At 42.3% G+C, this 26,430-nt stretch overlaps 1 protein-coding gene across 1 annotated transcript; it reads left to right on the forward strand.

The window, feature by feature from the left end:
• Positions 1–23,601, forward strand: hecw2a (HECT, C2 and WW domain containing E3 ubiquitin protein ligase 2a; the record flags this gene model as incomplete). The annotated part of the gene is made up of 29 exons (XM_084545280.1): positions 1–652; positions 3,866–3,973; positions 4,177–4,271; positions 5,044–5,110; positions 5,524–5,693; positions 5,799–5,938; positions 6,053–6,153; positions 6,253–7,085; positions 7,299–7,578; positions 7,780–7,872; positions 8,008–8,158; positions 8,574–8,680; positions 8,983–9,107; positions 9,796–9,981; positions 10,171–10,305; positions 11,225–11,327; positions 11,425–11,521; positions 11,706–11,789; positions 12,219–12,301; positions 13,683–13,803; positions 14,566–14,679; positions 15,518–15,670; positions 16,457–16,555; positions 18,566–18,695; positions 18,785–18,931; positions 20,031–20,145; positions 22,224–22,309; positions 22,562–22,674; positions 23,490–23,601. Exons 1-29 carry the CDS (start codon positions 274–276, stop codon positions 23,599–23,601), a joined length of 4,527 nt encoding a protein of 1,508 aa, XP_084401406.1. The 5' UTR covers positions 1–273.
• Positions 23,602–26,430: the final 2,829 nt, after the last annotated feature.

The following is a 26,430-nucleotide window of genomic DNA, read 5'->3' on the forward strand; positions in this document are numbered from 1 at the left end:
TAAAGGGCAGATAGTAGGAGCCTCCGTGGAGGAAGACTCGACACATCATTTCTAAGGCGGACATATGTTTCCGCCCGTCACCTCCTCAAACCAACTCTTACTGTTCAAACATGATGATTCAAGTTGAGTCAACACAGATAAATCAGCAAAATGTATCTTCGCTTTGACGGCCTGCCCAGGCCATAAGAAGCTCCTAATCATTTCGGCCTCTTCTCGGCTCTTGTCATTAACTGCTTTCACTTCGCGTAGTTGTCTCTTCAACAGTCGCACAACATGCGTCCTTCCCTTGCCACAGCAGTCCTACCACCTAGGACCCGTTCTCACAATCCACCCAACCTTGCGGTCGGGGGCCGCGAACACCTGTCGGCCCCACGAAGGCGCAGCCCCCACCTTCGACACACCCTCAGCCCGGAGAACCTGCGGACCCTGGCGGAGAGAGGCGGTGCTTCTGTGGACACCGTCTCTGTCATGAGCGGCCCCATCGGGCTTCCGCGGGCCAACAGCGACACAGACCTCGTGACGTCCCAGAGCCGGTCCTCACTGACAGCGTCCACCCTGGAGTACACGCTGAACCGTGGCCAGAACCTCGTCATATCCTGGGACATCAAGGAGGAAGTGGATGCTACTGACTGGATTGGACTGTACCACATTGGTGAGATGAGGGCTTTTACATATGCAGTTGCCCGTAGAGCTACGTTTTCACTTTTTTGAGACAAATGTTAATCACAATTCTAATAGGCAAATTGCTAATCAAGGTACTGACCATTGAAATGACACAACATTTGAAGCGCTTTCTCCCAAAGCCACATTGGTAGTGCTTACTGCATAAGTGAACTCCACGCACCATCCTAATAAGAAATGTGCAAGGTATGCAGCTATGGGAGGCCTGCCTGTTGCTGTTTTATGAATTTTTTAATGCTCTGGTTATAAATAGGTCAGACCGTGAGATTTGAAGGTTTTTGCTTTCAAGCACAAAGTCAAGGCTCCAGGAACTCAAATCTCAAGTAAGAAGTCTCACATTGATTGCATGCCACACTATAAGACAGGCCTAGTAGAATCATTACCACAGTATGTGGCCACTTGTAAATGAAAGCTGTTATCTCTTTCCACCAGGTGACATGGCATTTATCAGCAAATACTCAGGGGTTTGTTGCTAAGGTGGTTCTGTTGACATGCCAGCTAAATTTTGATTTACAGTAATCCATAGCAGTCTAGGGATTATCTGCCTTGGCTTAGACTGAAGCATAAACAATCGTTCTAGACCTTGAACATCCAATTCTCACATTAGAATGTAGTACATTTTAAATGCATCTTTATATTATAATGTCAAAAATGTTGCAGTAGTACCAAATCTAGTGTGTCTCCATGACAACTGAGCAAGCACCATCTGGTTATATTGTTTGAGATGCTGGAAAACGCTAGTGAGTAGAGTTGGTATCATTTTGTGAAACTATTATTTACAAACTAAAAATGGATATGAAAATGTGGCACTTACAGTCTCTCGTTGACCAGTGTAGTCAGAGTCCTAGACTCTTAGCAGCAATGTTCGTGTGTCATTGTAGGAAAAGCATAGGAGCTACCAACAGTCTCAGTAATTAACTGTGTATATATATATATATATATACACACAGTATCTTCATTCTGATTGGTTGGTTTTCAACTTTCAAAGCAGCCAAGGTTGAGTTAAGTCACTTTTGTGACCCAACTTGTATTACAATAAGGATGGTTGTTTTCTGTTTTGCAGATGTTTATTCTCAGAACTAGCCAGACTAAATGAAACCAGAAACTCAGTTGGAAGGATTTCCTCTGCCTGTACGCAGTTATTTGTACTTTTCCCCCCACAGTCTTTTTGCTGAACTATTTTGGAAGCTGGCAGGCAGAGCTGCCTGAGCTGACTTGACCCTACCTGTCCTCAAAGCTTTTCAGCTGATCCTTGTATTTTATCATTGGGAGCTGAGAATAGCCAAGTGGAGTCTTGCGCAGGAGCTTCCAACTCCGAGTCAATACTGAAACACTAGCTGTTGAGACTTTACACGGCACTGCAGGCTGAGTCAACATGTAACGGCTCTGCCTCAGGATACGATAACACACCATCACAAACCACGCATGGCTCTGAGGCGAGCAGGGTGGTCCCAATAATGTGTGCTAATCTTGCTTAGAGACAGGAATTTGACAGGGGGGAAATGCATTGACCTGTGTGCTGAAGAAGGCTATCAAGCTCTGTGACAGTTTGCAGTTTGTGCATGATGGCGAAAGGTAATACAGGAGTAATAGTGTACAACTAGCACTTTGTTTTGTTACGAATCTATGAATTCCATTCTTCTTTATTATCATTTTTTCCATTATTAATAATACATACTTATTCACATATACACAGATTTTACATTTACCTGAAAATATATGTGTAGGAACCACCTTTCAGAATATAGTGAATATTCTGGGTCTGTCTGTACATTAAGCATTTTGATCAATGTGTTCTTCTGTGGCGTACTGTGCATAAGTCAAATTAGTATCTCCTACAAACTGTTACAACCTTAGGTTAGTTAAACAACTGATACAAAGGGCATGGAGTTTTCTATCAGTGCATAACATTGGGTACTTTAACTATTATAATATTATATATAACTATTTTGTTAGCAATCTTTACTCAAAAAAACTGGTCTAGAGTGGGAGGGGTCTAGGAAGTACTGTAAATCTAAGATACAAATTAATATTAAAAGGGCATTATGGTCTGTTTAGTGATCACGAGTTTGTATTTAGAAAACAGTTAAAGCTCTCTGTGAAACATCAGACTTTTTCAAACTGTAATAGCCAATGGTTTTGGAGAGTAAACAAACCCATTGTTACACTCAATTCTTTCTTTTTTTCTCATTCCATTCTGATAAAAGTTTGCTGCAGCGTTCATAAATCTGCCTTTGCTTTGGTCTGTGAAGAAACACATTAACCAGGTAATTACTGGTACTGTCCCTGATACGGTGACTTTCAGGGAGCACTCAGGGATGTGAGCTGCTCGCCATAATGTATTGTGTTAGTATTGTGTTCTGAAAACAATGGGTGACTTCCCAAAGGTCAGACAGACCCACAGACAGCAGAATAAAAGAGTGAACTTCACAATCATTTTAACTAGTTTACCAAATGTTCCTTTCAAAGTTTATTTTCTGATGACCTTCAGGACTTAACCCATCTGGATTAGCTGATTACATTTTTAAACTCTTTTAAACTCTAAACCTCCTTGTAGGTTGGAGTACTGTATGGGGGAAGGAGACGGTGTAAAGTGCTGGTGTCAGATGGGGTGTCAGGTCACTTCATATCGATCATAAGGCCGCCAGGACTTCATTACCTGCTCCAGGGTCTTATACCCCAGAGGAGCTACCGCTTTCCTCGACTAAGCAGACATTCAATGATAAGCAATCTGCCCTCCCCTCCTCGACTCCCAACCAGCAATACACACACAAATACACAGTGCACACTCCTCCCTGGACTCTGTCCACGAGTCAGCTGAGCTCGGTGCTTCATTAATCTGTGTGCAAAAGTGCTACGTACAGCGGAATTCCCCCTCCCTGTTTTTAACTCAGAGGAAGTTTGTCCTTCTGGTTAGAGGTTGTACCGAGGCTATTTTGGGAATGGATTTCACTGATTAAAGGCAAACTTGTGTTTGGGAAGACAGAGTCTGCAGACTAAACGTACTGAAAGGCAGAACAGATGCAGCTTGGTTGCAGTTTTTCACTGCAAGAGCACAATCCATCTGCTGTGTGATTTAGCATTATTTGGTGTGGAGTCAACACAGCAAGATAATGATATGTCTAAACCTCGGAATTAACAAACATCCGCACCCTGTGTAGCTAACAGTTTTCCTCTTTTCCAGATGAAACCAGTCCATCTAACGTGTGGGACTGTAAGAACAGAGGGGTGAATGGCACCCAGAAGGGTCAGATTGTCTGGAGGCTAGAGCCTGGGCCCTACTTTATGGAGCGTGAGTTTCCATGTGTCCACCATGTCTATTATCTTATGGTTTCATCTTATTAGAACCTGCCCCAAATCAATGCAATTCATACAATATATTTAAAATGAATCTAACTGTAGCCATATTAACATGCTTATTACTTCATATTCTATAGTACAGGAACAACGGGCAGTGTTTCCAAATCCTAGAACTCATTTCTATTTCCTCTGCAGCTGAGACCAAGATCTGCTTTAAGTACTACCATGGAGTGAGCGGAGCCCTCAGAGCCACCACCCCCTGCATCACTGTGAAGAATCCAGCAGTCCTGGTGTGTGTGGTCTTATTTTTATTAGGTTGTAATGAATTTTTCCATCGGTCATCGACCATTTTTGTCGTTCTGCTGAGCCCCACAACTTTTTGATGGTTAAAACCTGTTAAGACTTGGTTTAAGGGTAAAGGTTACAATTAGGGTATGGTTAGGTATGGGGTAGACATTAAGATGAGATGGTTAGGGTGAGGTGGCCAAGGAATGCATTATGTTAAAGGAAAATGCTTTAAAAGATAGAAACTCAAGCTTGTGTGAGTGTGTGTGAGAGAAATGAGTTGTTTTTGTTGTATTTGTTGACATACTAGTCATGGCTGTCATCCACTGAAAGCAGTGAGTGATAGAAATCGTGATTGTTGTTCAGCACCCACCTGATATTTTCAGTTTCTTTAAGCTGAGCCATGAAAGCAATATCTGTCTGGTAGGCTAGACAGCTGTCTGAGAGTCTTTTGACGTTCACATGATTTGTACATAAAGGATCCTCATGGTGGTTCAGACAGGGATGTAATTGATTGTTTATATGACATGTTTCATGCTGTCCATTTCGGTGATGACCAAATATTCTTGTATGTAGAGTCTCGTATGACTACAATCAATCCCTACACAACTGCTTGAATTCAGTAAATTGAATTCCTTCAACCTTGAACGTTATCTCTCTATTCCTATTTAGATGTATGAGTATTTGAGAGTTTTGTGAGCCAAACACATGTGTGTGAGTATGGTCCATGGACTACAAACTGGTGTGTGGAGCGTGACATTGTCTCTTCTTTCTCAGGTGGAGGGGCTGGCAGAGCAGGTGGGCATTGAACATCCTCGGAAACTAATCAGCTTTACTTTGACGGGTGAGTCAGGTTCATATCTGGAAGGGGGAGTCAGTAATTTTAATAAAGCCCTGAAAACACAGACCAGGTGTGTGTGTTTTAGCTGAGTGATCCCATCTTCGTCATTACCTTCCAGTCCTCGGGGGTAAGACTAAAGCTGTGTGCAGGAAAAACAGTGGCCTTGGAATTGAAAAAAGGTGTTTTCCTGCAGGAGAACAACCAAGAATGTTACCAGTTATCCTCTGAAGTCAAACCAAATCAGGATTATTTTAATTAGCTAGCAAGAACAAATCAGCTTGCACACCCAAAGTATTCCCCTCTGTTAGTCCAAGTTATGTACCAGAGTGCAAATTGGAAATGAAGAAGAGGGAACTTCACTACCCTTGCTTAAATCTCTAGTCATAAGACTGCTGGTCTGGATTGTTTTGTTGCAGATCTACGTGCCACTGGTTTAAAGAAGGGCATGTTTTTTAATCCTGACCCGTACCTGAAGATGTCCATCCACCCAGGGAAGAGGAGCGTCTTCCCCATCTTCAGCCATCACGGACAGGAACGCCGATCCGCCATCATCGCAAACACCACCAACCCCATCTGGCATGGAGAGGTGAAGTTTACGCTTTTACTCTTTCAGAATCGTTCTCTTTATCTAGTATACAAGATATTAAAATTACAACTGTATGTATGCATATATGTTTTTTCCACTCTGCAGAAATACACATTTGTAGCACTTATGACAGATATCCTCTACATTGAAGTAAAGGACAAGTTTGCAAAAAGCCGACCAATCATCAAACGCTTCCTTGGTCAGCTGACTATCCCCGTACAGAGGCTTATTGAAAAAATACCTGGGTAGGTGACTAATGTACAGGTAACTTGAATTTGATGTATATACTGTTAAATAAGCAATGGGCCATCTATATATTTTGATATATGACATGTATTTGTCTTTGTGTGACTGTGTAGTGTCCAGCCTGTGACTTTCCCCCTGTGTCGACGCTTGCCCACTGAACATGTAAGCGGACAGTTGCAGTTCAGAGTTGAGCTCACCTCGACTGGTCCGGATGGTAAATCTGCCTTTCAGCTGTATTTGAATTGTCATTACTACAAAGTGTATTTTGCATGAATTTGTTTTCATTAATGGGAACCTATTTTGCCTGCTGTAGGTGCCTCTCCTGATTCTATCATTGGTATTTCATCCTTGAATGGAGCCCCAGGGACTCCATCCGATGACGAGGACCTGCCTCACCACCTTCCAGGCATGGTATCTGCAGGTCCCTCTCCTACTGGCTCCCAGGAATCCCAAGGCATGTGGGAAGGCGGAGCCACAGCCTTCCCGGAAAAGGACTTGTCTCTTGTTGGAGCAGAGGGTAGATTTGTTGAAGCTGAAAGCCTTTCAGGCCATGAAATGCTCCAGAGATCTCTCAGTGAGGGCCTGGATGCTATTGAGGCCCCTAAAGGCCCTGGTGAAAGACCCTTGGGTGCCGCTTCGCCAAAATTGCGCTCTAGTTTCCCTACACACACAAGGCTCAGTGCCATGCTGCACATCGATTCGGACGAGGACGAGGAGAGGTCTGGAGCCAACGACATCCCTCCTGTGCCGTTGTCACCACTGCTAATGAACGGAGAACCTCCCGATGATGGCGGTCCTGATGAAGACGACCCGTTTCCTGAACTGCATCAGGAGCCTGAGCAACTGGAGCCTGAGGGTGCAGGTGCTGTGGCAGAAGACATACCTCCTGAGGCAGTTCTGGCACCACAGCTAGACGCAGGTCTGGACTTGGACGATGTTTTGGATCAAGATGTTTTCCTCGAAGTGGAAGAGGTTCCATTCACCGATGCCCATAATGTTTTACCAGAAGATGGAGAAGTACTTGAACAAGGAAGGGGGGCTGGCGAAGACCCCTCATCCGAGATTGACTCCTGCTCCATGGCAACAGCTCCTCAGACAGTCTTCTCGTCATCAGAGAGCTGTCCGATCACACTGACCACTGCTGTAGTGAGTTTGTGATAGATTGATGATGTAGGGTACTTAATGATGATGATATTTTGTAGCAGTGAGTGTGGTTTTCTTGCATATTTAAATCTTTCACCCAGAAATTTCATCTGGGATTTTGTCATCATCTACAGTACTGAGTCTGAACCACTGCCTGTGTGAATCCCACTCAGTATGTGTGCGTAGAATTAACTTTCTTATTTATTTTTTTTGTAGGAAGTGCAGGAGGGAGCAGAAACGGCCATAGATCCAGGGGGAGATGTAGAGTCCAGGACCCCACCAACCAATCAAGCTGTGGATGACGAAGGAGGTGGGCAAGCTGCTGTCACTGAGGCTGAAGGAGAAGCTCCACCAGCCAGCGAGCAAGAGGTGGTTGAGGAGATCAGTGTGAGGAGGCTGAGCTTGCAGGCTGCAGGGGGCGTGGCAGAAGAGGAGGAAGGGGAGGAGACAAAGCCACAGGAGGAGGGGGCTACCACGGAAACGGACGGAGAGGAAGGTATCAAGAATTAATCAAATATGAAATGCTTCTCCTAAAGCTAGTTTGTCTTTGGCTAGATACTACTGCCTGTTGGCCTGATGGCTGACTTTAATTAATTTTGAGCATTAATTCTGGACTGAACAATAGTGTTGTTCACACAACAGGTTGATATTATAAAACAATGTTTTTTTTCTTTTATTGTATATTTTCTATGCTCAGGTTCCCACGTCAATGGCCATCCTGTACGTTCGCTTCCTTCAGTGCGTCATGACATTCATCGGTACCAGCGCGTGGACGAGCCTCTACCTCCCAGTGAGTGTGTGTGTCTGCATGCTCTGTATCGTCTGTCTGTTGTTTTGTTTGTTTGTATGTATATGTGTCCTCCTGTTCACATGTCCGTCATACATTCTATTATAATGAGCATACTCCCCCTGGCTTACCTCTCAGACTGGGAGGCTCGCATTGACAGCCATGGGAGGATCTTTTTTGTGGACCACGTGAACAGGACCACCACGTGGCAGCGTCCAACTGGACCTCCTGCCCCACAGGGCCTGACCCGCTCCAACTCCATTCAGCAGATGGAGCAGCTCAACCGCAGGTAGGCTTTGAGAAGAGAAGTTAGCATGTTTACTTAGCAGTGAGCACCAGTGAGTGCATGTTCATGTACAATGGCTCACTAAAGCAATAGAGGCAAAACTAAACTTGGTACTTAGAAATATGTGCTCTCAGGGAGCTTTATCTGTTTTGTGTTCTCTTTTAATGGGTAATTGCCTGTGGGCGTCTCTTGTTTCTCTTGTTTCTTTTCATCATGTGGTTTTTGAACTAATGTGCTTTGGAATAAACAAAAGTATCCAAAGACTTTCAAGAGAAAAGTACTTCTGTGTCATTCTCTCTTCACTGAAAATGCCTTCATTTTGGTCTTTCATTAGATTTTCTTTATAGAAAACAGTTCAAGACTACATTATTAGGTGAACTAGTGAAAAATTATACTTTGAATATACTCTTGATCACAGATACCAGAGCATCAGGAGGACCATAACCAATAGTGATCGGTCAGAGGAAAGCTCAGTTGACCTGCTTCCTGAACCAGAAAGTGATCTGATGCCCCACTCCATTTCTGGTAAGTCTCAGTAGACATATCACACGCAGATTCAGAAATAGCAAGAAAGTAAAAATACATTTCAAAAAAGGCGATTCATTCACAAGAGCTCTTGATCTGAGAATGGCAATATTCTCTGAAGACATTTTCTTTAATGTCACTGCACAATTGTGGACATAGGATTTTTGAAACTCTTCACATCTGCGCTTGTGCAACATGGCATTTGCACATCATTCCAGACGAGATAATAATAGTGAAAAAGCTGCTCTGTTTAGCAGTCCCTTGTCTCAAGGTTTGACAGGATTTTGTTCATTCTGTTTCAGACTACAGACGAGAGAGCGCAGTCGCTCATTCCAGCGGTCGCTCGCGTCTCTCGCTGCTGCTCCAGTCACCCAGCGCCAAGTTCTTGTGCAGCCCCGACTTCTTCACCGTGCTGCATTCTAACCCTGTCAGTGTAAAGTGATTATAGACAAAACTTATTTAAAGCTCAAGAACCAGTTCTGTTAAAGTTACAGTATTAGTTATAAATGTTGTTAGGCTGTTGGTCAGAAAGACACTCATGGGTCAGTTCACTAGAAAAACACTTACTTGATACTGAAAAACTGTACCAAAATACTGCAAGTAGCAGAATAGGGTATATATGGCTTGGTTGAATTGACTTTTTAAGACATTTAACAATTATTAATTTAACAGAAATGACGTGACTATGTAACGGAATTAATGATTACCTACTATAGTCACAGACAGAACTCAAAATGGCAACACTTTAAAATCAGGGACTTTCCGTATAGTCTGCACTCTTGAGCTCCAACCCATGTTTTGAATGTATTTCCTTCCTTGTGTGCATGCCTGTCATCACAAACAAGATAAACACAACAGGGACCCACTCAAATAACTTCTCTGTAATGCTATTAGAGCATGCTGCTCTGAGACAACAGAATATCTAACCTTTAATTCAAATAGCTTAAAGTCACTCTATTTAGGATCTTTAATGAATCAAAAGAGCACTAGCATGAGAATATCCCCATGTCTGCCACCAACGGCAAATTGTCTGAAAATGACCCAAAGGCTCTCTCCTCTGTCTCTCGTCTCTTGTCTCTCTCTGATGACCTCACCTCTCTGCCCTCTTTGTCCAGAGTGCCTACCGCATGTTTACGAGCAACACCTGCCTGAAGCACATGATCAGTAAGGTGCGACGAGACGCTCATTACTTTGAGCGCTACCAGCACAACCGTGACCTCGTCACCTTCCTCAACATGTTCTCCAACAAGCAGCTGGAGCTTCCTCGGGGCTGGGAGATGAAGCATGATCACACTGGGAAGGTGTGTTTGTGTGTAATTGTAAAACCTGACATGGAATAGCCATAAAGCTGAAGGTTGTGTGTGTTCACTGTTAGGAATTCAGTTGTCCAGTAGGTTTTTAGTGCTGCTTCTTAATCATCCATACTTTTATCATACTGCTTGTGTAGATTTCTGAGAAGAGCTTATGGGTATGTGCTTTTCAATCCTCAGCCTTTCTTCGTGGATCACAACTGTCGCTCCACGACCTTCATTGACCCACGGCTGCCCCTCCAGAGTTCTCGCTCCACCGGGCTGCTGGCCCACCGCCAGCATCTGAGCCGTCAGCGCAGCCACAGTGCTGGGGAGGTGAGAGACCAGCCGCTCCTGCAGCACTCGTCACCTGGAGTCAACTTAAGGCTAGCCCAGACACTGTAATGTTTATAGTGGCCCATTTGAAGGAGAAAAGTGCTTAGTGAGTTTCTGAATTGTGAACGCAGCAAGGACTTCTGTGGTAGAGGCATCAAGGATGACATCAGCTGCTGAAAATACAAAAAAGGCTGCAGAATCAATTACATTGTATGTTCTTTTACCCACAAATGCATTATTACTGCTTCACGGTATCAACACGAGCAATGTCGAATTTTTGAAGTGAGACTGAAAATCTAAATTCAACTTTATTCAACTTTATATGTTACTGTCTTACATAATATATTCAAGTGTTGTATAGATGGACAAAATATGGCAGAGGAAAATGGGAATCGATACAATTTGCCTCGGCACCTGATGCAGTATGTCACTGCAAACTGACCTCTGCAGCAGAGGACACAGCATCCAAAAGTTAATCTGTGAGAAAATCTAATTTGAAACACGCGGAGGTGGCCAAAAGGTCAAAGACAGAGAGAGAAATAGAGAGAGACAGACAATGTCAGACAAAAAAGACAAGTAAAATGTATCTATGCAGATTTAACCAAAAACTCCCCCCATCTTGTAATGAACCACTCACCTATTCCAGTTCTATATCTGCTGTTAATATCTGTACATCCCGGAAGTTAATTTGCATTGGGCCTAAATATCAACCCATATTTTGCTTGGGGAAATTGTTTGCACAAGTGTACAGAACAAAAGAGATTTGTAGTTTATGGATGAGAACAGCCAAAACTATCATGCACAGAATTCATCCAGTGTTCATGGGCATAGTTGAGGTTAGTGTTGAGTGATGACTGGCAGGTGGATAAGTCTCAGAACTAGGATGCAACCTGAACTGTAGTGCTTCCTTTTGTCACAGGTGGTGGATGACTCACGCCAAACCAACCCACCCGTCATGCCCCGTCCGTCCAGCACCTTCAGCGGCTCCAGTCGAAGTCAGTACCATGACGTGGTGCCTGTGGGTGAGTCAGGCAGAGTGAAATTTGCTTAGATAGATAAAATATTAAAATGCAAGCACACCCGATACAAAGTCCTGATTTTCTCATCCTTTTCTTCCAGCCTACAATGACAAGATAGTTGCGTTTCTACGGCAACCCAACATCTTTGAGATCCTGCAGGAAAGACAACCTGAGCTTGCCAGGAACCATTCACTCAAGTATGTCTCCCTCCTTCCCCCCTCCTCTTTTCTCTTTCATTGCTTCCCTTTTAACCCCTCTCTCTTCCTCATTAGCCTTGCTCACTGCCACGTTATCATCATCATCAGTCAACCTGAACACATGGTTAACCTTTAATCCTCCAGGATTCTCTGTGTAACCACTGATGTGTGTGTGTGTTTGCAGGGAGAAGGTGCAGTTTATTCGCAGTGAGGGAGTCACGGGGCTGGCTCGTCTCTCTAGCGACGCTGACCTCGTCATGCTGCTGAGGTGAGTCCCGCAGGCGTGTGGTAGTGTGTGGGATGAGAGGCGGCTGGTTAAAATGATAACCAATTACAGTATGTAATGCATTGTTTTTTAAATTACCTTTTGAATTACTGCCCTTGATTCCACATATTTTATGCTCACTGTACACCTGGTAATTTAAGCTGTAGGTCGTGTTTACAGTCACAATTACCTTCAGAGTCATACCAATTCATTGTAATAGCTACTTATTCTCATATTATTAGCTAGCCTTGTTTTTATATAAACAACCAGTAGTGATGTTTTTTGCTCTGTGAGGTGAAGTCTAATTCCATTATATCACCCTATGCTAATGCTAATGCTAATACTTTACGGCTCTGAGACAAGTGACTCCCTTTTTGTTACATGTCTCTTTCTCTCTGTCTGACTATGTGAACCTCTCTCTCTTGTCTTCAGCTTATTTGAGGAGGAGGTGATGTCATATGTACCACCATTACTCCACCCAGGTTACTCCATCTCCTCTCCTCAGAGCTCCCCTGGTAGGTCTCTGTCTCGCTCTCTGTCTGCTTTATTGGCATGAGTCACATTTTCTTACCTTTATTAAATCCTCACTTTTTATTACAAAAAAAGTAATTTAAGGTTTGTTTTTTGCCGTCGTGCTAAAGAAACAGTTGTCATATTATGGCGTAGGTTGATGACAAGCTAACATATATGAATACACACACATAAGACATATATACACTGATCAGCCACAACATTAAAACCACTGACATGTTAAGTACATAACATTGACCATCTTGTGACAATTCAATGTTCTGCTGGGAAGCTTTTGGACCTGACATTCATGTGGATGTTACTTAGACATGTGCGACCCACCTAGACCAGACCAGGCACCCCCACCCCATAGCAATGACACTCCTTGATGGCAGCAGCAGTTCATGAAGAACAGTACAAGGTGTTGACCTAGCCTCCAAATTTGCTAGAGCCCAAACAGATCACCTATCAGTGGGATGATCCACAGAGGCCCCTCCCCTCAACCCAGCCAACCCAAATCCCAGTGGCTCTAATTTCCTTCTAATTCATAATTAATTCAAATATATACATATTCAAATATATACATATTTGAATGAGCCATATATTAATTAGATAATAATAAAAAATTGTGTGGAAGTCCATAATATCTCCCCCACCTACTAAATGTTTGTGGTGCAAAGCTGTTCTGGAGTCACTCCATTGGGAACCGATTATGCTCTAGCAAAGATCTGGAGGGCCAATCAAATAGTTTGGGCGCACATTATTTGTTGATGGACAGAAGAGTACGTAGTCATACACATCATCTGAGCGCCATGGAGTTGAATTTAGTTACAGCCAGATGGTTCTGATTGGCTGCAGGACTCTCTGATTGTGAAGAGGTTGTTTTTACTCTAGAGTTGAAACACACCTCATGATGAAATCCCAATGGCTTGTAAACACAAGAACTGAATCAGGCTATACAAGACTAAGTGCAAAGTAATAATTATGAATAGTTATTTGGAGAGGGTCTTCTCTTCGGCTCACCTGCCAGTTTTCTTGTGCATACTCCCCCCACTGTCGGGTGAGGAGATATGTGTACTTTTGTCTCAAAATAATGAAAGCTCTAACAGTCTGATACAGAATAACAATCCAGGATTAACCTGCATACAAAATTCTCAATTCTCTGATTCCACCCCCATTCAAGCTTTACCAAACTTCCTCTAGGGGATCACTGCAATTTTATTTCAATGTCCCTCTATCTGCTTGTCTGTCTTAACTCATCTTTACCCAACATGCTGTGTTGTGCTGCTGCTTGACATTCATGATTCATTTTCCTCTTCCTTCTTTGTGTTTTTTCCTATGTCTTTCTCTCATTCTATCTGAATCTCTCTCTCTGATCTATCTCAGGCACCCAGCGAGCTAATGCCCGGGCCCCTGCTCCCTATAAACGGGATTTTGAGGCCAAACTGCGGAACTTCTATCGAAAGCTGGAGACAAAGGGTTATGGACAGGGTCCGGGGAAAGTCAAGTAGGTTCAAATACCACATGCTTGTATGAATAAATAGCACTGGCTAATGTGGAGCTTGTGGTCAGCAAGCTGCTTACAGAATGAGGTTATGAACCCTAAACAGGAAGTGGTAGGTTTATTTTCTTTCAAGAGCCAACATTGTTCTTTGAAAGGAAAAAAACAGCATTTAGTCATGGCTGCTACGGCTAAAAGAAAAAGAAATGAAATCCTTTTTGAAATCAAAGTTCATTGAAATATGAACTTTGTATAAGTAGTATAAAGAAGGAATAAACATACTGATGCTACACGGTTTTAGCTATGCTGCCTCCACAGCAGTCACACCTGTGCATTCTAGTGTTAAAGGATGTGGCTATAAATATTTCATTTACAGATGAAAAACACACACTCTTGCTCTGGCTGACATGTTGGTTTATTACAATGAACACACACAATGGAGATTATTGTCACTCAGTCACAAACACACTTCCTTGTTGTACTGTACTAACTGCTGAATATATTCCGCAACAAACACACAATTTCCTCCTGTTCATTAACATCTGGTATAAACTACAGTGTCCAGCTGCTTCAGGAAATTTCTGAGCATTTTATTTTGGAACATTTACATCTTCAGTATGATCAAACAGATTAAGACTTTACTTAGTGTTAACCTATCCAGTGTTAGCACTCCAACTTGTGGTTTGATATGGTAACAGTAATCCTTCTTAAATTAGAATGTATTACTAGTTGAACAGTGTGCATGTTTCTGTTTGTGTGTGCTCCCAGGCTCATCATACGCAGAGACCACCTACTGGAAGACGCCTTTAACCAAATCATGTGCTACTCCCGGAAAGACCTACAGAGGAGTAAACTCTACGTCAGCTTTGTGGGCGAGGATGGGTGAGAAAGACACATTTTATTCCCATTTCACTTCCTTACCGTGCCTCTGTGTGTTTGCTAACTGCAACTGATCTTGAATTTCATATTGCACAAATTCACACAAACTTGAAGCCTTACCAGTAAATCCACAGTCTTTGCGTGAACGAATATTTGTGACGTCATTATTCAATATCAATTTACTTACATATATGATGTTTTTTAAAGTGAAAATTAAAAAAGTGTAATATAATGGTAACCTGTAGGATACTTGAAGAGCTGTGTGTGTGGTGACTCCAGCTGTTGCCATCTTGGCAGTTCCTGACTCCATCTAACTCCTGGTTATTTAAAAAAACAGTAGAATGTGAGTGGAGCTAAGGTTTGCCCAAGCAGACAAGTTACAACCTGTGACTAAACCCTCCTGTTACTCAAAGAAGCCACTCCCTTAATTAAGGGGTTAATTATATTTGGGAACATTATTATAGAGAAGAAAAAACACATCTGTACCAAGCTATACCCATGTTTATTATGCCTATTAACATGGGAGTTTGACTGACATTGGGGGTTGACTTGATTTTTGAGCCAGCTTCAAGTGACTATTTGAGGAATTCCTTTTTTTGGCACCTCTACACTGGCATTTGCCTGTAACCCATGAATCATTGTGTTTTTGTTAGCTTAGCAGGAGCCAGCCATATCTACCTAGGGAGCAGGACATTTTCCATTAAGCAATGAGCAATGGAGTCGTGTTTCTACAGAACCCCACACTGTACAAACCAGTAGCTGGGTCTATACAAAGCCTTTCACTTTTTTACTATACAGTCTATATACATGTAATATGTTTATTATGGTATTTGTGTTACAGACTGGACTACAGTGGGCCCTCCAGAGAGTTTTTCTTCTTGGTTTCTAGAGAACTGTTCAACCCATACTACGGCTTGTTTGAGTATTCGGCCAATGACACTTACACTGTCCAGATCAGTCCCATGTCTGCCTTTGTAGACAACCACCACGAATGGTGAGGTTTCCGTCGATGTGTGTTTGTCTGTCTGTCTCTCGGCCTGTTTGTAAGTATGTTTATTGATGCCGCCTGCTCCTGCTGAATGTAAAGTGTTAATATTGTCTGCTCTGACTGCTGTGTGCCTATCCTAAAATGGAAGCCATTTCGGAGCACTATGTGGAAATTTAGATCAGGGATGTGTGTCTCACCGGTCAATTTTGTCTCAGTGGCATTGATTGGATGGATGGATGGATGGATGGATGGATGGATGGATGGATGGATGGATGGGCTGAGTTAAGAAAACAGATTTTAGCACAAACTAAAATGTATCTTTTACCCAAAGCTAGAAGCAGTTATCAAGTTGAAGAATGTCTGTGTTCTCATAGAGAAGTTTTCCAGACAAATACTGTATGACAGAGAATCATGTTTATAGTGGGAGGTGGATCAGTTATGAAGCTGCACAGCTGCTCATCTTCCCTGCTGTTTTGCCTTTGTACTGTCGCCTTCAGCACTGTTTTAACTCTGTCCCTTGATCTCACGGCAAATCGTGAAGATTCTTATACTTGTCATTGTTCTGTCACCATCTGGTGCATCCTCAAGCAGGAAAGTAAACTACAAATTGGACTTAAGTCACGTTGATGCTATATGAAATACACCATGCAAAAGATATTTTTCATAAAAAGTAAAGCCACAAAGTAGGGTATGCCCAACACTTAATCTGAAGACAATATTTGAAAAGCACTATTCAATCTAGTTCTGATGCCTGTGCACATATTCACAAATTTTTTTCCTTGTTGCGTCCAGGTTTCGCTTCAGTGGGCGCATCCTGGGGCTGGCCCTTGTTCATCAGTACCTACTGGATGCCTTTTTTACCCGTCCTTTCTACAAGGGCCTTCTGCGCATGTAAGTCCCTCAGCCTGCTTCCCTCTGACTAAGGTACTGGCACTTCCACTCATATCCCCCTCACTAACCTAATAAGACCTTGCTGAGAGCGTTAATGTTTCAGCCTGATCCTCTCAGTCAGCAGCTGGCTGCATTTCCAATCTGTAGGAGCAGCGCCCTTATTAATAGCTTTGTCCAAACAACCTAAAACCGTGCCAAATGTCTGCGCCAAGAGCAGATGTTGTAATGATAAGGATTCTTTACCTCTCCAGCATGAAAATTTAGTAAACGGTAAATGGTGTATTTATATAGTGCTTTTCTACTTATTGGTACTGAAAGCACTTTACAGTCACAGTGGTACATTTACCATTTGCACACACAATCACACACCAGTACTAAGCACTGGGAGCAACTGGGGGTTCAGTGTCCACAATTCGGCATGTATTACATGCACCAGGGATCTGTGGGCATCCTGCTCTACTGATAATAATGACAGTCACACTTTTCAGAGGTTTTCTCGTTTGCATAAAGTAATCAGGGAATTGTTGCCTTGACAGCCATGCTTCTTTATAGTGCCGATGCCTAGCTAAAAAAAGCCATGCTAGTCTACTTTTTCTATGGTGCATGATGGGAACAGTCTTGGAATAATACACTATTACCAGCCACTTATGTGATTGCACCTTGCTAGTAAGAGGTTGGACCCACATTTTGCCCTCAGAATCACCTGGGTTCTTGTGGCATAGGTACGAGAAATATTTTTTAGTGCACTAGCGGATTGAGATCTGGAGGCCATTTGAGTACAGTGAAGTCATTCTCGTGTTCGAGAGACCAACTTGAGTTAATGTGGATACCTCTGGACATAAAAGGATGGTTTGGGGCCCAAATTGTGCCAAAAATAATATCTCCCTCGTCATTACCCTACCACCAGCCTTGATATGATGCGGGATGTATCCATTCCCTTGTGTTGTCCCTATCATCTGAAAGTTTCAGCATTGAAATCATTGTTTTGCCCATTTTGCATTCTGGTCGACCTAGCATAGCTTCAGTTTCCTGTCATTAGCTGACAGGAATAACATCTGGTGTGGTCTTCTGCTGTAGCCCCTCTGCCTCAAGGTTCAATGGGCTCTTGATGACTTCCGCATACCTTGATTGTTGCTCAAACCAGTCTGGCCATTCTGGGCTCAGCTATGAACAACTCATTTTGTCCTAGAGAACTGTGCCCTGTTGATGTTTTTTTTTCTTTCTGAAACCATAGAGAGGGTTGTGTGTGAAACTCTCAGTAGACCAGCCTTTTCAGAAACTACTCAAACCAGTCCATCTGACACCAGCATCCATGCCAGTCATTTATAACCCACATTTCTTCTCCATTCTGATGCTTGCTTTGAACTTCAGGTTATATTGCTAATAACAGGATTACATGCCAAAAAGTATTATGTTCCTGCCATGTGATTTGTTAATTGATCAGGTATACCTAATGAAATGAGAGATTAGTTGTTTAAATATGTATTGTTTTTTTCTCACAATTATTATCCTACAACATGTGTACTATGATATGTATAATATATTTGTTCTTGTGTGACTCTATTTATTCTGAAAATCAAAAATATGGCAGTTACAAAGTCAAATGATGACTACAATATACCTACACATAGAGGGAATGAAAACATCCAAAAGATCAGTGTTTCAAGGGTGTAATGCAGAATGCGGAATATTATGGTCAAGAACCTGATGTTCAGTATGTGCAGTTACCTTCATATAAACTGTTAGCTTTAAGTACGTTGTATGTCTATATAACTTTATTTATTGCCACTGTGTCTTGGTAAACATCTCAACCCTGTCAAAGCTGACACAGTAAATCTATTGGGTTTTATCCTAATACATAATGAATCTGAATAAACACTATTTTCTTGCCTGCCATCTTATACTTTGGGTAATTAACCTTCAACCTCACTACTTACAATGGGATATGATTTATGGGGAGGGCAAGCCATCAATACCTTGTGACCCCTGTCAAATCTTCCATTCATGCAGCCCCTGTGACCTGAGTGACCTAGAGTTTCTGGATGAGGAGTTCCACCAGAGCCTGCAGTGGATGAAGGACAATGACATCGAAGACATGTTGGACCTTACCTTCACTGTCAATGAGGAGGTCTTTGGGCAGGTTTGTCAGTGAACACAACTCTTCTTGCATTTGTTCAGCGTGAAGCAGTGTCATGCTAAATAAATGGCATATACCCTGTCTGCCTCCAGATTACAGAGAGAGAGCTGAAGCCGGGCGGGGCTGGTATCCCTGTGTCAGAGAAGAATAAGAAGGAGTACATTGAACGAATGGTCAAGTGGCGTATAGAGAGAGGAGTGGCCCAGCAGACGGAGAGCCTTGTTCGAGGCTTCTATGAGGTACAGCACACTTACATCGCCTCAAGAAACAGTTGTTCAAGTTTATCTTGAAACTATAGTGTGATGTCCTCTCATCATTCTTTATATTCATACTGGATATTTAAAGATCAGTTCTCATGTTCTCATTTTTATGACCAGTGTAACAAGGAAAAATGATTAAAGATAACAACCTGCTTCATCTGATTCATACCATATGAGTATTGTAAGAAAACTGTGAGCCTATCTTTAAAAGGCCATGAGTCCCTCCAGAAAGAGCAAGTAACATTTTGTTCTTTGTAGCACATAATGACTATATGACAGTTTAGGACTGGATGGTTGATCAACACCAATGACACAGCGTGGCATCAGGGAGTCATTGCATTAGCTTGCTGAACAATGTTTTGTTTTGGTTATCTTTTTTGATTTTATTCTTTTACATCTACGTACATACCCGCCTCACATCTGGTATTTGCAGCAGTGTATGATGATGCTTTGATCAAGCAACTGGTGTCACAGCAAATTTCACTTAAATCATTTTGATCAAGCCAAGAGACCAAATGACATCTGTGATGTTTGCTCTTAAACCTGACTATCACCATGTAATTAAAATAAATGCCACAGATTACTTCTTCAAAGTCTAGTGACAGCTTCACTCTGTCATTTAGCGTGGTAGGAAAGAATGGATGTTGGCCTGATAGCCCACATGACACAGTGAACCAAGAGTGGATTGGGATCTGCTGAGCTTTTTGATTGTGTGTTTGAATAAACAGCACAAATCCAACCCCTGCTAAAATCCCTCGCCTGGTAACATGACAGCATGCCAGGACTTTGAGGGATAAGTGTATGTACTCTGATTTTCTAAACAAGTCAAATCCCAAATTTACTCTAAACAAACTGATGGAACGTTTCCCACAGTATGTGTCTCTGTGTGGCTCCACAAGAAGAATCTAGACTGACTAACTGTGTTGTCTTACTTGCTCTTTCTGTTGTCTCTGTGCTCTGCAATTCCTCCAACCATGTGATGTACGGTATGTGGGAGGCCTGTGATAAATAAATAGGCTGTACCACATGTTTATCCATTTCATCCAGTTGCATTTGTGTGTGTGGGTTTGTTTATTAGGTGGTGGATGTGCGGCTGGTATCTGTGTTCGATGCCAGGGAGTTGGAGCTGGTTATTGCAGGCACTGCAGAGATCGACCTGGCAGACTGGAGGAACAACACAGAGTACAGAGGAGGTATGTAAAGCTGGAGGGAAGCAGTGAAACAAGAGAGCAGAGATGGAGATTAAAGTCTTTGTGGCACACTGACAGCTACGTGAGAAAACCATATAAGAGACATTCATAATGGCTGTTTTTCCTGAATATTGATTCACAAGTTGAAGCTGCAAGTATGCTGCTACTTAACCTCCGTATCAAGTTCTGGATGATTAGATGCCTTGCTCTAGAGTGCCTCCATGGTAAGTAATAGCTGAGAAGTCAGACGTGTGTGAGAAGTATTTCTCATTTCTCAGCTAGTCCTGTGATCACTGATGGGAATGAGCCATACTAGAGAACAAATGTCAGCACATCTTAGTCTGTGCCTTCTCAATTTTGATCATTCTGGGGTATTTATTGATTTCTTTTATTTTTTTAAATGTATCTCTTATAACCTATTGGCCAACAATATATACTACACACAATGATGAAAATACCTGCAGTGTGAAGCAGGAGCACTGTGCTCTTTTCTACATTTCTTGTCTGTGTCGTCTGTAACTTTCCAGTAAGATTAAGATTAAGACTAAGAAAACCTTTATTTGTCCCGCAATGGGGGAAATTGCAGTTTACAACAGCATACAAAAGAACAGCAAAAATATCAAGGTTAAAAGGGTAGGGTATAAAAGATAAATAATAAGTAAAATAAAATAAGATAATACAAGTACTGGCATATATACAAAAAGTACAATGGACGATACATGGTTTTGAATTGCACAGATGACGGTCAGATATGGCATGGATGGGCCAGGTGTAACTGGGTTAAGAAGGTTGTACACAGTACATAGAAAATAGTAAAAGTGTTAAACCTTGAGGTGTAATGATATTGCACATATTAGGAGTGTTCGTTGTGGAGCAGCAGCAAGGAAAGACCTCCTGAATCTTTCCTTCCCACAGCGAGGGTGAAGCAGTCTGTCACTGAAGCTGCTCCTCAGTGCTCATCAGGTGGGATGTTCAGGTTGAAGACACGCTCTGTAACTCCACACAGTTCATCTGCACAGGACTTAAGGAGCCTGGAGCTGATGCCATCCGGTCCAGCTGCTTTCCTCGCCTTTATCTTCCTGAGCTCTTTTCTCACCTGGTCTGCTGTCAAGGACAGGAATGGGGGATGAGTGGCTCCATCCTGGTGTGAATTGGTTGTGAGGTGTGAGGGGCTGAGTGAGGGGGGCATAAAGTAAAGGTGGATTGCACATCCACAAATTATGAGTTACCACACTATTTAAAAAAATAAATAAAGCGTATACACGCACACACAAAAAAAACATAAACCATCAGCAGTCTGCTTCAGCTGTTGAAGAGCAGATGGACTCCTTCTGAAATGTTTCCAGTGGACATTTAAAATACGGCTCAACCACAACATGACATAGATAAAACGTATTTAGTGGACTTGGTTTATGTCATGTCAGGGTAATTCCCTCCCTCACTGGTCTAAATGCTGCATAGGCAGAGTTTTAATGTTTCTGATGTTCCTATTAGGGAGCAACACTATCAAACTATTCTGATTTAATGTCACATTTAAAAAGGTCGCATCCTCCTTCAAAGTGTTGACATTATTTATTTAATTACTTTCTATATAATAACTAATGACTCTTGAGTTTGACAAAGCAATTATCTATTTAACAACTATGTTAGATTACACTGTAATGTCCTACGTAATGAGCATGAAACTTGTATTCAGAGTTTAACGTTTAATTATTGTAGTACACGTTGTGTGCAGTACCTGTGAGAGATGCCAGATGCCAGTACCCAAAGCATTTATAAGAGATCACATTAAAAGGCTTTTTAGGAGTCTAGCCAATATTGCTGAAAAGCCGCCAGCAGTTAGGAGACAAGAGAACTCAATCTGACAACCGGCCATGACTCAGTGTGAGGCTCTTTTAATAAAGGAATCGACTGAGACGGACCAAACTGCTTCGTCCATTAAACATTAAACAGCGGACCCCGTTCAAAAATCACAGAAAGAGCGCGGCCGGAGGTGGAGGGGAGAGGACAGAAACAGGGGATGAAGACCTGATTTGTTATTCATCTGACTCATGCACCATCATCATCTATGCGCCCCCCAGGTTACCATGACAACCACATCGTGATTCGCTGGTTCTGGGCAGCTGTGGAGAGATTCAACAACGAGCAAAGGCTGAGGCTGCTGCAGGTGAGGCAGGTTGCCCCCATGTGGAGGGTCCTGTTTACTTCATCATACTGTCAAGCTTTAAGCTTCCTAGTGTCTTTAATGCCTTTAAGAAAAAAAGAAAATGCACATTTCTGATTTCTCAATTGAATTTGGAAAAAAACATTACTTTAATTGAGATTACTTTTTGAATTGCAATTAAGTTTCAGAGGGAGGGATCAGTTTCAGAGGCTTTCATACAGTACTTTCTGAGAACTTTGTGATCTTCCTCTCAAGTTTGTGACAGGCACCTCCAGTATTCCCTACGAGGGTTTTGCCTCTCTGCGGGGCAGTAATGGACCCCGGAGATTCTGTGTGGAAAAGTGGGGAAAAATCACCTCCTTACCCAGGTAAGATCACTGTCTGATGGTATGACTGTGTAGATGATTAACAGAGATTATAGTCATTTTTTAAATGTATATCATTTTATATTGTGTTCTATTATATTTACATCTGTTTCTTTGCTAAATAAAATGTTATCAAACAGGATTAAACACTGAATGCTCTGCACTGAAGTCAGTCCAAAGTTCCTCCTCACATACAATTTTAGTGTAATTCAGGAATCATTGCACTCCAGCAGTTATACCAGGCCAGTTAAATCATTTGCATGGTCTTTATGCTGTAATGGACAGAAGAGTAGTCATAGACACCATCTGAGTGCAGCCATGGAAGCTAGATGTTTAAATTGTTCTAGATTCTAGCACAATTTAAACATCTAGCATCAAACTTCTAGCAGCTAGAAGATATTGACAGCAGAATAACTTTAAATAGTGAACAGTGGTGAACATTAAGGGTGACCCTTTGCTTATGTGTTGTCCCTTATAGTCTCTATATACTATATCCCAGCTCATTACAGTCATATAATTTAGATTTTTTGGCGTAGATGTTGCAATTTTGTCTAGGTCAAATAAAATATGAAATTTCCTTGAAAGCATCTTGTTTTTGAGTGAAGTGCAAGATGTATCTGTACCAAAGCTAATAAATATGCAGTATATCAGCAGAGCTCTAATGTATGCAAGATTCAGGTGACCCATTTGAGGCATTATTCTTTTGAATGAGCTTTTTATTTGACAGGAACAAATGCAAATGCAAAAAAAAAAAAAACAACAAAAAACAGATGAGTCATCTCAGCATCCATCTAATCTCTCTGTGTTTGTCTCCAAAGGGCTCACACTTGCTTTAATCGTCTGGACCTCCCACCCTATCCCTCCTTCTCCATGCTCTATGAGAAGCTGGTAACTGCAGTAGAGGAAACAAGCACGTTCGGTTTGGAGTAACCTCATATCGGCTGACACCCAGGTTTTGCTCGGGAGAGAGAACCATCTGGAAATCCATGTTTCTCACAGGAGCATAAAACTAATATCCTCAAAAGGCAACTAACCCCCCGTGGACAACTCTGCTGTTTTTTCCGACTGGCTTTACGTCACTCAGCACGCAGTCTTTGTTCCGATTCTCTGCCTTTCTCTCTCATTTCGACGCTGATCAAGTGAACACTCTCAGTAAGAAAGACAGACAATCGGAAAATGGTTTGAAAACAGTACAATATCTTGTTTTCATGGTAACATTTGTTCCCTGAGTCACATGTGTACTTTATTTCTTTAGTCAATGGCCTTGGTTACTGGATTTCTGGCGACTCCCCCTCTCCTCCTCGTCCTCCTCTCCTCCAACCTGCACCTCAAAGACAGCTGCTCAAAAACCACCAAGCTCCCTTTCCCTCTCTGGACCTCGAAACTGTGTCTGTCCCACAATGGGGCTGCAGTGTTATAAACTATGATACACACACCAATCACCTTGCACAAACACACGCGCATCTTTGTATTTCAATTGCAAACCAGTGTTTTCCCCCAAGATTTTTTTATTAGCATGGTGAGATGTGATGTTTTAGCTGGATGTTGGCTGGTCCTCCCTTCCTGTTAAGTGAAAGGGGATACACTGGTGTGCACAAATACACACCGATGAACAAACACAAATCCATTATTCAAAGACTGAAAAAACACTTGTTTTCACAGTTTTGATTCCTGAACAATTCGCAAAGTGAGTCACAAACCACCACCGTGATATTGATGGTCAGCGTCAGTGACCCACTGCGATAATGGCAGCAGGACCTGGTCAGGACTGTTACTTCCAATACTGCAACAGACATGAGCTCAAAAGGTAAAGACACATCTAAGAAATGTAGTCCCGCATACACACAACAAGGTCAACCAGTATGACATGCAAACACATGACTACCATACTATAGTATTAGCCTTGCACCTTTGGGTGTACTTTCTTACAGTGCAGCAACTCCCTCGGGTCTAGCATACAGAGACTGACACACTTCTGTCAGGTAGAAAGGCAGGGTTCCTGTCTTTCAAACTGTTCCATACATTTCTTATGAGCAATAGATGCACTTTCTCTCATAGACAGATGACGTCTGCTCTTAAGTATGAAACACAAGGTCCTTCTCACTGATGAAATCGCCTCCTACCCAGTGAAAGTGATGAATGTACCGAATCAGTGACTGAATGTATGAACCTCAAGCAACTCTGTTCAGCCCCTGAGAAAAATCTCACGCAAGCTGAAGAGGAAACTAAATGTGGTACGTTTGAAGCAGAGGGACAAGAAATAGAATGTGACTGGGTTGCTTGAGGAATGAAGTGGCGCTTCACTTATTGGTGGAACTGGATTAGGCTGTAAGACACAAGTCTTGTGTCACCAAGGAACTTGGTGAGGGTGCAGTGGTAGGATATTTTTAGTGCCTCTTAGGTTTCCTGACCATAAAGTGATATTTTATAAGTGAAGCTTTAGTTCTTAGTAAAAATGTCACCTGACTAATGTATCTGACAAATCAAAGATGGTGAAACTACATGAGCCACAGTTTAAAAATGAGACATCAACACAAGGGGGCAGTAAGAAGTTTTATCAGCATTGCGTCACTTGAATCAAAGAACCAGAGATTTTATCCTTACTGAATAGCCTGACCAGGGGTAATGATGACATTGTCAGGAACAAGCACCGGCCTCTAGGGCTATATGGATACTGTACTTTAGAACTAGCGGCATACAAGACCATATCAGAAAATAGTTTTGTCTCACAAGCATGTGATAAAATATTTCTTTTACTTTTAAGTGAACAACCCAAACCCCGAGGACCATTTTACTCTGTCTCTCACTATCCCACATGCACATAAAAACACACACAAACATGCTTATTTTCTACGAGGTGCATGCACGATTGCACCTATTGTACAGAGTCCTGTTGGAGCTAGACCACAGGGGCTGGAATAGTGGTAGAGAGCCCCACATGTGATGTGAGATGTGGAGGCAGACCTTCACTTCCCAGCCTATTAATGCATGCAGGATCTTCCTGGTCAGCTCTGTGAGCTGTGCCTGGCAGAAACTCCTAGGTGGCGTCGTGTTATAGCTTGATATTGCATGCTGAAATAGTGCAACACACTGTCCTTACTAGCTTTTTTGCATGAGGATATTGCTATCCATTCAGACAAAGGGGTGAGGGAGCTGGTTGAGTTGTGTCACTTTGTTTGTGGCGCTCACTTGAGGCATGCGGCCTTATGCTTACCTGACACTGTCACTGTCTTGAGTGTTAAGCTCATGAGAACAAGGTGTAGGAAATAGGTGCTTTAGGAATGGACAATGTGTGAATGCAATAGTTTGTTTTCTCTATGGCAGTGTAACGGCGAGTATCTTGGCAGCATGTTTCTAAAATGTTACTTTCACATGTGCGTGTCTGCCTATCTTAGTAATAGGTTGATGGTTATGGTTCATTGCTTATGAAGAAGTAATGAATCAATAGGGCTGTTTTGATTTTGTGAAACGTGAGAACACATGTATGTGTACCATGTGTGCAGTCCTGTTTGTCTCTTTGTATATAAATGTATATGTATGTCCGTCCTGTTGTGTGTATAAATATATATTTTGCACCGAATGTACCAAAGGTTTGGGGCTTGCAAAGTCAACCATTAGGCCTGCTCTCTATTTCAGTCTTTCAAACACATCCCACTTCTGGCTTCTGCCAAATCTTTACAGAGCATCATCTCATGTTTCCTTGAGGGTCAGATTTGTGACATGGGCAGCAACGCCTCACGTTAGGATCCACAACACTTG

The sequence above is a fragment of the Chelon labrosus genome (genome assembly GCF_963514085.1).
Source record: "Chelon labrosus genome assembly, chromosome: 5".
NCBI lineage: Eukaryota > Metazoa > Chordata > Actinopteri > Mugiliformes > Mugilidae > Chelon > Chelon labrosus.